General features: G+C 36.7%; 1 protein-coding gene across 1 annotated transcript in view; it reads right to left on the reverse strand.

Moving 5' to 3' along the window:
• Positions 1 to 12,893, reverse strand: part of Shc4 (SHC adaptor protein 4) — a 140,887-nt gene that overhangs the window by 12,714 nt on the left and 115,280 nt on the right. Inside the window, exon 11 of the mRNA XM_046460733.2 lies at positions 57 to 310. Within this exon, the coding sequence (XP_046316689.2) occupies positions 57 to 310 (254 nt within the window). The remainder of the gene's footprint in view (positions 1 to 56; positions 311 to 12,893) is intronic.

The raw sequence follows: 12,893 nt of genomic DNA on the forward strand, positions 1-12,893 counted from the left end.
AGAGTAACCTTAATAGACAATATTCTGTGAAATGTGTAATGAAAAATCAATGATACCTTGCCTTCAGGATCCACCAGGAGAAGATGTTTTGCCTGGCCTCCCTGTAGTCCACTCAGTACATACTGCCCAGGGGATGTCACACTCTCCCGAACCAAAAAGTCCCCATCCTTTACCAAAAGGCTCTCAGCTGCCTTCCTGCTCAGCTTGCCATGGTAGCAGTCTTCATTCCACAGCTGCTGCTTGATGTATGGCAAAGAATGTGAGCTGGCAGGCTGGGCTGTGGCACCCGGCTGAACAGTTTCTGGTGCCTCTGAAGTCAGAACACATAGAGAGACATCTCTAAGTTATCTCCTCATCCAACTACTCAGCAAACATAACTTGATGTCCTACTATGAGCCAGGCAGTGTTTAACACTGTTTCTGGAACAAATGAGGTGTTTTTTTCTTTTCCAAAACTCCCAATAGGCTCTAATTTAATGGTAGATCCAAACATTGCCTTTGGCTTCTATTACCAGAAAAGGCTTTCCCAGGTACAGGAGTTTTCCTTTCAGATGAGAAACAGAACCAACCCATGAGAACTGCTTTTATAACTGTAGAGAGAGGCTCTTTGTGTCCCAAGGGCTGTGTGTTAAAAAGAAAGAGGCTTACGCTATACCTGGACTATACATAACTTCCAAAATGTTTCTCAATTCTTTTAAAATAGCAACAGAAACTTTGAATTGTGCCCACTGTTTAACATTTAGCATTTTCTTTTTCCTTTTTTATACTAATTTATGAATTATTAATGTGCTTCTAGACATTCTTCTGACCAAAAACTTCAAAGCTTTGCTAAACTTATAACATTTATATTAAATGAGCTCTCTATTAGGTAGGCCATTCATCTGCCTGGACAAAACAGAGTTGATGAGGTAAAACAAAGCAAAACATCAATGAGGCATTAGCTTTAAAGCAGCTCCTTAAGGCCCTGCAGAATCAGTACTGTGCAGAGCTGAGAACACTGGGAATGAGAATGTACATCAGCTAGCTCTTGTTATTATTGATACGCAGAGTGATAATAATTATTGTTTAGTTCCCATTTATCATAATAGACACTGCTAAATCCTTAACACACTTTATGCTTGTTTGCTTTTAAATCAGGCAAAATAGTGAATCTTTAGAAAGGCTAATTAACTTAGAGTCACACTGCTAATATGTTGTAAATCTGGGATTCGAAACCTGACTTCAAAGCCCAGGCTTTTAATCACCTAACTCTAAGGCCCTAGCTTTGGATATGAAAATTTTCCATTTAAAACTGGCCTATCAACTCTACTTCTATAGTGCCCACAAAGGTCTCTAGTAGATATCAATGATATCAGAATGATGCAAAGGATCTCCAGAAGTAACAGCATAAATTCCTATATCTGAATTCAGGTAATAGTTGTATGTTTTCTGGCAAATTTACCAAGAAAATAAACCCAAAAAACAGACTCTGTATTTTTAAATATAAAGAATACTTCTCAAGGGGGAGAGATAAGATGGCTGCGAATAGAGTGCATCATACCCCGTGTACCGCGTCACTGCACAGGTGAAACAAGTTAGAACGACAAAAAGCTATCTTGTTAGGAATTTCCAGCAAAATTGGGGTGCACCGAAACCTAGAGGAAGGATTTCCATCACCGAGGACCGGTTACTGAGTCTCAAACGTGAGCCAACTGTGCGACCTGAGATCCAGGCTGACCGATCCGCCGCCTGCCCGGAGGCCCGCCCCGCGGCTACAGACGGCGGGGCGCCGCCGAGAAGCGACCAGCAAGCAGAGAGAAACGGCGCTACGGATTCTGTGGAGTCCTGCTGGCTGTGCCCTCACTGAGCTCTGGGCTGAGTTCGGGGTCTGAGACGGGGAAGGAAGCAGTACAGTTCTATCCCCCGCAATGGAAAGTCCACCAAGGAAGTCAGTGGCCACCATCTTGGAGAGCTGACGTCACCAACACCAGTTTCCGACAGATTGCAACAATAAAACAGGTGTGTGTTACTCAGCCCATCTCCCATACAGCGGGGAATTCGCATAAAATCTCTCCCAGGCTTTCCGGGGGAGGGATTATCAGAATGAGCCTACATAGAGACATGGCGAAAGGGTAAAGACACCTGACCTCCAACTCCCCCTCCCATCAGCGGCTAAAACGAAACCTGTCTTGCCAGCTCTGGGGGAGGGGAAAGCGGAAAAAATCAAAACAATAGGGTGCCGGTTCCCAATAGCCACCCTCCACACCTAGCAAACTGCAGGCCCAGAGTACAGTTTGAACTGCCGAGAGGCATCACACTGGGGAAGGCCGGGCTAGCAGGAGAAGCCAGGGGAGGAGAGGCCAGGAATAAACCTAAGCTAACAGGTTTTTGAGAGACACTAGCGGGGGAGGAGGGAGCGGCCTTACACGGACTGTATCCTACAGCCAGAGGGCAAAATCTTGGCCCGGAAGGCAGAGCACCACCTACGGGAAGCACAGAAAATAGAAGCCTAACAGTGCCCCCCCCCCCTTTTTTTCTCTTTTCTCAATTCTTTAATTTTTTAATTTTAAATTTTTTGTATGTTTGTTAATTATTTTTTTCTTCTTCAATTGTAATTTTTTTCTCTTCAATTGTAATTTTTATTTTACTGCATATTATTATTATTATTATCATTTCTTTTCTTTTCTATACTTTTCTCTTTCTTTCTTCTCTCCCTCTCTCTTTCTTGGTTTGCATCCTTACCTTTTCCCCATCTTTCCTCTTAAGCATGAACACCCAGACTACATATAACTTACTAAATGCAAATAGATGAATATTACGAATAGGTCTATAGTCCGCCTAAGCCCTTAACTACCCCCAAGTACTCCTGTCTATTCTCTTGTTAATATCCGCCTGCATTTGAGTGGAGTCCTGCCAGCAGGACCCCCCAAAGAAGCTAACATATACTAACCTCCATACCATCAAATTGCCCGACCTGAACATAAAATCCTAAGTCCAAACCTCAGTTCTCTATATGCCATCAAAATCTGAAGGCCTTTAATGAAACCAATGAATTTACCTTAAATCACAATTAAATCCAACATCTCTAAACATTGTCTCCTAATACAAAGGAGAGATAATGGAACTATAAAAACCAAAACAAACAGAACCCAGAAGCCTTTTATGAATTGAATGAATCAGCTTTAAAGTACAATAAAGACCAACATTTCTAGGCATAATCTCCCACCACAAAGGAGAGACAACAGAGATATACAAAACCAAAACAAATTTATAGGAGAAAGCAGTTACACAGCAGTCAAATAGAACTGGAAAGTAACATGAACAAAATGAAAAAACAAGGGAAAAAGGATTACAAACAATGCAGGACAACTTAAATCTACAGGAGGACCTAGAAGCATCAGAAACATTGACAGGGAAAGAACTCAAGGCATACCTAACTCAGATGGAACGGAATATTAGAGAAGACATGAGACAGCAAGTCCAAGCAACAAAAGTATATTTTGAAAACGAGTTAAACAAACAAATTCAAACTGCAAAGAATGAGCTTTACCAGGAGATAGAGATTTTTTTAAAAAAACCAAACAGTAATCCTAGAAATGCAGGAAACCATAAACCAAATTAAAAACTCTAACGAGAATATTACAAATAGACTAGATCAAGTAGAAGTCAGAACATCAGATAATGAAGACAAAGTTTATCAACTTGAAAAGAATATAGTCAACACAGAAAGGATGCTTAAATCTCACGAGCAATCTATCCAAGAGATATGGGATGTCATAAAAAAACAAACTTGAGAGTCATTGGGATAGAAGAAGGTATAGAGGTTCAAACCAAAGGAATGGACAACCTATTAAATGAAATAATCCTAGAAAACTTCCCAGAAATGAAAGATGGAATGGATTGCCAAATCCTGGAAGCCTACAGGACCCCAAACATTCAAAACCATAATAGACCAACTCCAAGACATATAATTATGAAGATAGCGAACATACAGAACAAGGAGAGAATATTAAAAGCTACGAGAGAAAGGAGGCAGATTACATTCAGGGGTAAACCAATTAGGTTAACGACTGATTTTTCATCACAGACTTTGAAAGCGAGAAGATCCTGGAACAACGTATTTCAAATGCTGAAAAATAACGGATTCCAACCAAGAATACTGTATCCAGCAAAATTAAGTTTCAGATTTGACAATGAAATTAAAATATTTCATGATAAACAAAAGTTAAAAGAATTCGCAGCCAGAAAACCAGCACTGCAAGGCATCTTGAGCAAAACACTACAAGAAGAGGAATTGAAAAACAGCACCCAAAACTAACAGTGGGAGGTAACTCAGTAAAGGGAAGGAAAAAAAAATAACCAAAAAGGAAAAACTAGCCATATTAAAATAAATAAATAAACAAGCATGACGGGAAGTACAAACCATATATCACTAGTAACCTTAAACGTTAATGGCTTAAATTCACCAGTCAAGAGACATAGGCTAATAACCTGGATTAAAAAAAACAAATCCAACAATATGCTGCCTTCAGGAGACTCATATGATAGGAAAAGACATACACAGACTGAAGGTGAAAGGTTGGGAAAAATTATACCACTCACATGGTCCTCAGAAGCAAGCAGGAGTGGCCATACTCATATCGAATAAAATCAACTTCAAACCTAAGTTAATCAAAAGGGATAAAGAAGGACACTATATACTGTTAAAAGGAACCATCCACCAACAAGACATAACAATTATCAATATATATGCACCAAACAATGGTGCTGCAACGTTCATAAAACAAACTCTCCTCAAGTTCAAGAGTCAAATAGACCACAACACAATGATTATGGGTGACTTCAACACACCGCTCTCTCCATTGGACAGATCCTCCAGACAAAAGCTGAATAAAGAAACTATAGAACTCAATAACACAATCAATAACCTAGACTTAACCGACATTTATAGAATATATCAACCATTATCAAGTGGATACACATTCTTCTCAGCAGCACATGCATCCTTCTCAAAGATAGACCATATATTATGCCATAGGACAACTATTAGTAAATATAAAGGTGTGGAGATAATACCATGCAACTTATCTGATCATAATGGAATGAAACTGGAAATCAATGATAAAAGAAGGAAGGAAAAATCCTGCATCACCTGGAAAATGAACAATATGTTACTGAATGATCAATGAATTACAGAAGACATAAAGGAGGAAATCAAAAAATTCTTGGAGATGAATGAAAATACAGACACAACATATCGGAATCTATGGGATGCAATGAAAGCAGTTTTAAGAGGGAAATTCATTTCCTGGAGTTCATTCCTTAAAAAAAGGAAAAACCAACAAATAAATGAACTCACACTTCACCTCAAAACCCTAGAAAAGGAAGAGCAAAACAACAGCAAATGTAGTAGAAGGCAAGAAATAATTAAAATCAGAGCGGAAATCAACGAAATTGAAACAAAAAAAAAACATTGAAAAAACTGATAAAACAAAAAGTTCGTTCTTTGAAAAAATAAATAAGATCGACAGACCCTTAGCCATGCTAATGAAGAGAAAAAGAGAGAGAGCTCAAATTACTAACATACAGGATGAAAAAGGCAATATCACAACGGACACTACAGAAATACAGAAGATAATTAGAAATTATTTTGAAACCCTATATTCCAATAAAATAGAAGATAGTGAAGATATCAATAAATTTCTTAAGTCATATGATTTGCCCAGATTGAGTCAGGAAGATACACACAATTTAAACAGACCAATAACAAAGGAGGAAATTGAAGAAGCCATCAAAAGACTACCAACCAAGAAAAGCCCTGGACCAGATGGATATACAGCAGCGTTTTACAAAACCTTCAAAGAAGAATTAATACCAATACTTTTCAAGTTATTTCAAGAAATAGAAAAAGAAGGAGCTCTTCCAAATTCATTCTATGAGGCCAACATCACCCTGATCCCGAAACCAGACAAAGACACTTCAAAGAAAGAAAACTACAGACCAATATCGCTAATGAACTTAGATGCAAAAATCCTCAATAAAATCCTGGCGAATCGAATACAAAAGCATATCAAAAAAATTGTGCACCATAATCAAGTAGGATTCATCCCCAGGATGCAAGGCTGGTTCAATACACGGAAATCAATAAATGTTATTCACCACATCAATAGACTTAACCATAAGAACCACATGATCATCTCGATAGATGCAGAAAAGGCATTCGACAAAGTTCAGCATCCCTTTATGTTCAAAACACTAGAAAAACTAGGGATAACAGGAACTTACCTCAACATTGTAAAAGCTATATATGCTAAGCCTCAGGCTAGCATTATTCTGAATGGAGAAAAACTGAAGGCATTCCCTCTAAAATCTGGAACAAGACAGGGATGCCCTCTCTCACCACTTCTATTCAATTTAGTCCTCGAAATACTAGCCAGAGCAATTAGACAGACAAAAGAAATTAAAGGCATAAAAATAGGAAAAGAAGAACTTAAATTATCACTATATGCAGATGATATGATAATATATATAACAGACCCAAAAGGGTCTACAAAGAAACTACTAGAGCTAATAAGTGAATTTAGCAAAGTGGCAGATATAAAATCAACACGCATAAATCAAAGGCATTCCTGTATATTAGTGACAAATCTTCTGAAATGGAAATGAGGACAACCACCCCATTCACAATATCCTCAAAAAAAATAAAATACTTGGGAATCAACCTAACAAAAGAGGTGAAAGATTTATACAATGAAAACTACAGAACCCTAAAGAGAGAAACAGAAGAAGATCTTAGAAAATGGAAAAATATACCCTGTTCATGGATAGGAAGAACTAACATCATCAAAATGGCGATATTACCCAGAGTTCTCTATAGGTTTAATGCAATATCAATCAAAATCCCAACAGCATTTCTTGTAGAAACAGATAAAGCAATCATGAAATTCATATGGAAAAACAAAAGACCCAGAATAGCAAAAGCAATTCTAAGCAGGAAGTGTGAATCAGGAGGTATAGCGATACCAGATTTCAAACTGTACTACAGAGCAATAGTAACAAAAACAGCATGGTACTGGTACCAAAACAGGCGGGTGGACCAATGATACAGAATAGAGGACACAGAGACCAATCCACAAAATTACAACTATCTTATATTTGATAAAGGGGCTAAAAGCATGCAATGGAGGAAGGATAGCATCTTCAACAAATGGTGCTGGGAAAACTGGAAATCCATATGCAGCAAAATGAAACTGAATCCCTTTCTCTCACCATGCACAAAAGTTAGCTCAAAATGGATCAAAGAGCTTGATATCAAATCAGAGACTCTGCGCCTGATAGAAGAACAAGTTGGCCCCGATCTACATATTGTGGAATCAGGCTCCAAATTCCTTAATAGGACACCCATAGCACAAGAGTTAATAACTAGAATCAACAAATGGGACTTACTCAAACTAAAAAGTTTTTTCTCAGCAAGAGAAACAATAAGAGAGGTAAATAGGGAGCCTACACCCTGGGAACAAATTTTTACTCCTCACACTTCAGACAGAGCCCTAATATCCAGAGTATACAAAGAACTCAAAAAATTAAACAATAAGATAACAAATAACCCAATCAACAAATGGGCCAAGGACCTGAACAGACACTTCTCAGAGGACGACATACAATCAATCAACAAGTACATGAAAAAATGCTCACCATCTCTAGCAGTCAGAGAAATACAAATCAAAATCACCCTAAGATACCATCTCACTCCAGTAAGATTAGCAGCCATTATGAAGGCAAACAACAACAAGGGCTGGAGAGGTTGTGGGGAAAAGGGTACTCTTGTACATTGCTGGTGGGACGTGCAAATTGGTGTGGCCAATTTGGAAAGTAGTATGGAGATTCCTGAGAAAGCTGGGAATGGAACCACCATTTGACCCAGCTATTGCCCTTCTCAGACTATTCCCTGAAGACCTTAAAAGAGTGTACTACAGGGATACTGCCACATCTATGTTCATAGCAGCACAATTCACAATAGCTAGACTGTGGAACCAACCCAGATGCCCTTCAATAGATGAATGGATAAAAAAAAAATGTGGCATTTATACACAATGGAGTATTACGCAGCACTAAAAAATGACAAAATCATGGAATTTGCAGGGAAATGGATGGCATTAGAGCAGATTATGCTAAGTGAAGCTAGCCAATCCCTAAAAAACAAATGCCAAATGTCTTCTTTGATATAATGAGAACAACTAAGAACAGAGCAGGGAGCAAGAGCCGGAGGAAAAGATCAACTGATGCTGGGAGCCATTAGCCAAGTAGGTATGACAATTTCCTTGCCAGCATACCCCATGTTGCAGTGACATTGAATGTAGGTGACCTTGCTCAAGGACCAAGGCAGATTAGGGTGTTCCCGGTTTTAAGATAATCGTGTTTAGGGCGTTCCCAGTTTAGGTTCCAGGTTTAAGGTTTAAGATTATTCCTGCTGGGAATAGGGCGTATCCTGCTGCCTGAGTTCCCCTTGAGTTCTCATGGGATTTAGACAGTATATTTTGGGAGACAGAAGCCCAGTGGGAGTGGATTTGGGCAGAGAACGTGGATTTGGGCAGAGAACGTGGAATTTGGGAAGAGAACGTGGATTTCCCCAGAACGTGATTGTAGACGGCTGGTGTGAGTTCGGGAATAAAGAGTTGCTGTTTGAATCTACAAGCTGTGTGGTGGCTCGTGATTGTGTGCCCAGCCAGACTGCGGCATTTGTGCCCAGCCAGACTGCGGCATTAAACAGAGACATGAGGTGGGAGGGAAAGGGAGAGAAAAGGGAAATTGCATGGAAATGGAAGGAGACCCTCATTGATATACAAAATTACATATAAGAGAATTTGAGGGGGAAGGGGAAAAAAAGAGAAAGAATTAAATTACAACAGATGGGGTAGAGAGCGAAGATGGGAGGGGAGGGGAGGGGGATAGTAGAGGATAGGAAAGGTAGCAGAATACAACAGTTACTAATATGGCATTATCTAAAAATGTTGATGTGTAATTGATGTGATTCTGCAATCTGTATTTGGGGTAAAAATGGGAGTTCATAACCCACTTGAATCGAATGTATGAAAAATGATATGTCAAGAGTTTTGTAATGTTTTGAATAACCAATAAAAAAGAATACTTCTCATTTTATTAATATGATGGAGTGTTTACATGTTCTTATGTAAGATGAGAAATTAATTTGACAGAATTTTATAACTCAAATATAACTATACCATGAAATCACTGGTATAGGACAAATAGCACTCTGTGGACATAATCCAGTTCTCTTGTTAATATGTTATAATTTTGTCCCTCCTTAAGAATTTCTTTCTGCATAACAAAAGATGCAGCATTCACGTTTTAAAAAATATCTTTAGTGTAAATCTAATGACTGTAAATAATTCTCCTATACAAATAATCAAGTCTTCCTATTGTTGCCAGAAAAAAGCTTGGTGAAATGTGTTTAGATTTGATGAATAATACTTGTGATTGGCCTCAGTGCTGCCTGCTTTCAGGCACAATTTGGATTAGTTCTAATGAGTATTTGTGTGTGTTTGTGTAAGTGAGCAATGTTTGCATGAATGTGAAGCATACCTTGGGAGGGTGTGGGGGCACACTCATCTTAGTGGATGTCTCTTTTTAGTTTATTCTCAGATTTTGGTGAAGAGCTTTTGGACAAGGACAAAACAAAAGAAAAACAGACATTATATCATCTTGAAAAGAGGCAACAGATCTCAGGCCAGCCAGAGGATATAATGTTTTCCTAACACAGTTTCCGAAGCTAGCACCAGGACAAGATATACTGTCCTGGGAAATTTAAGTCATTTGAACATTTGCTGTAAATCTAATTCTGCCAAAAGCAGAATATATGACAGATGTTTTAAAATGTTGTTTTAAATACTATTTTTTAAATATAGGAAATTAGTCATTTGTAGTTCCATCCCTAAATATAACCATTCTCAATATTATGGTGCATCATTTGTTATCTTACTACTTTTCTTATGTAAAGTTGACTTTGAGAATGATAGTCATAATCTAATATAGTTATTTATATAATTTATAAATGATATTTAATAAATTGTAGAGAAGGTTAGGAAGTAGCAAGTAGGACACTCAATATTTAATTGAGACACCCCTCCCCTCAAAAGTGTTACAAATCATAGAAGAATGTAATCCTCTCATCTTGGAGCTCCACTTAGGAACTAAAAACATATTGTTCATTATCAGAACTTCAGGAAAACTCAGGATGGATATGAAAATTCACGCCCATATCTATCTGATGGGCAAAGCCTCTGAAAGGAAGAATACAGCCTAAGGGAAAAAAATCTAACTTACAAAATATGGATCAAATAATTGCAAGTAATTCCAATGAAAAAGGAAGGATGTGACATTTAAAGAAATCAATGTGAACTGTAAAAGATGGCTCACTAACAAATTCAATTTTTCAAGAGCACAAATAAAAGGCTTTTTGTAGCACTGATTATTATATTAGCAAAGAACTGGGAAAACTGAGATGTTTGCCAATAGAGGAATAATTATATTAATTGTTTTGATGTAGTAATAGACTACTATAGAGAAATGGGAAATAATAAAGGAGATAATGTGCTAATACAGACAAATTTCTAAAATAAGAAGTTAAAATGAGAAAATAGAGAAGGGAGTTGTAACTTTCATTTATTTTTTAAAGAAAATTGAGCTAGAGAAGTAGATACTTAACTATGCATTAACATTCTGAAAGTAATCAGAAAGAAGTCGTTAACATCTAGAGATTCAGATGAAGTGCTGGGGCACAAGAAAGAATCTTTATTCTTTTCATTTTATACTATTCTTTATCATTTTAATTTCTTCTGTGAGCATTTGTATTACTTTTGAATTGTTTTTAAAAACCTGTCTATAGAGTAAAATGTATGTAAAAGTCAGAATAGCCACATAACTAAGGATGTAATCAGAAGAAGGATAACAGCATATGAGAAGAGTATCAGGGCTGGGACGAATCCTCAATTTTCTGAAGCCTACCCTTTTCTCACTACAACATGTCATGATGACTCCATTTCCTATTAAAGAGAACTGTAAATACAGTGGATTCTGGGTATTTGCACAAGTTATGTTTTATAAAGTAGCCACAAACACTGAAGTAGTGAAAGCAACCATTAACTCCTAAGGGAAGTGCATTACTCTTTAGAGTTTATGTTCCGAAGCTTCAGGTCACAACATTTTTATCAATCAGTCAATACACAATCTTATTTTGTGTGGGTTTCTATTTAAAGACAAGTTGTTTAATATGTATCTTGATTAACACTGAACTCGCTAAAATTCATGCCTGGTCAATGTTTATCTAAAACACATCACAAGCTTTTTTTTTTTCACAGAATGGGAAATATATTTATAGTATACATAATTAACACATACAGGATATATGAGTAATACTGTAATTTTAAAAAAGACAAGCTACTTAAAAAGTACACTAAATTAGATGATCATAAAGTTGTTCAACTTCACTGCAAATCTGGGAAATTACCACAAAACATGTGATGAGATATCATTATATACTTGTCAGAGTAGCTAAAATTATAATTATTGACTCTCATACACTACAAGGATATGGGATGATATCCCCTTTGAAAACTTGGATTATCATTCTATTTTAATTTACATGTATTTTTATCAACCAAGATCACCTTGGTGACTCCTGACTAAATTTTAGGCAAGTTACTTCTTTTTTTTAATTTGTTCTTTTTAGTTATACTTGATAGTAGAAGGTGTCTTTAAAAAAAAAAGAACACTTTTAATCATAAATGGACACAATACCTTTGTTTTATTTGTTTATTTTTTTTAATATGGTCCTGAGGATTGAACCCAGTGCCTCACATGTGCTAGGCAAGTGCACTACCACTGAGCCACAACCCCAGTCCCTAGAACATGCTTTGATATATCACACATACATGGAGTATAACTACCCATTCTTGTGGTTATACATGATGTGGAGTTACACTGGTCAAATCATAAATTTTTTGCACTTATAAACACTACACAGTTTTTCAGTACTATGCTTGGGGAACATTTTAAACAATGAAATTACCAAGAAATAGCACAAATGTGCAAAACATGACACTAAATACACCACAAAAGAACACTTGTTTACAGTATGAGAAGTGAACAAGAAGGAAGAGCTTTTCTTTATCTTACCTTATCTGGGAATGTGGCATTTATATGACTCATTTTTTTTGTTGCTCTGTGCACATCTGTCAATGACTATGAAAGTACTCAGATCACTAATTTGGGGGTAACCATGAAATTTTCAGATAAGCTAATTCTCAAGTATGTAAGTAATGAAAACATATAAATAATAAAAATTGACCATATATGGCTTGTTAGTATGGATTCCTGGGCACATAAAAAATGTGCAATGGGAATTTATTTGATGAAGATTATAAAATTGGAATTTATTTGCATAATTGAGAAGAAAAATATATTTACTTACAAAAATTGTCTGAAAATTTGGCAGAAAATGTCAACAAAAAAGGTTAAGCATAAGCAAAAGGTTGAGTGAGTATTCAAAGAAAATTATTTATAAAGAAAGAATTACATGTCTATTAAGACATATTACAAAGACATAGCAATTAGCACATGGCAAATCATATACTGATATAGAACAGATAAGTGACCCAATAGAAAAAGTGCAATGAAAAGCCCATAAATTGATTTATGTAGATAAGCAGAGCCTAGCATGGAGGAAAAGAAGAGATTATTTAATCAACAGTGTTTGAAAAACTGATTAAACTGGATAAAATTAAGTTATACCCTCTATCTGACATAAATTATATAGGGTTAAGTGGAATAAATGTTTTATTATGGAAATAAAACTGTAAAGTCTCTAGAAGAAAATATAGTAGAAGCTGGATAAAG

Source organism: Marmota monax, unplaced genomic scaffold (assembly GCF_021218885.2).
Source record: "Marmota monax isolate L192 unplaced genomic scaffold, Marmota_monax_Labrador192_F-V1.1 WCK01_AAM20220418_F8-fsc00001, whole genome shotgun sequence".
Classification (NCBI taxonomy): domain Eukaryota; kingdom Metazoa; phylum Chordata; class Mammalia; order Rodentia; family Sciuridae; genus Marmota; species Marmota monax.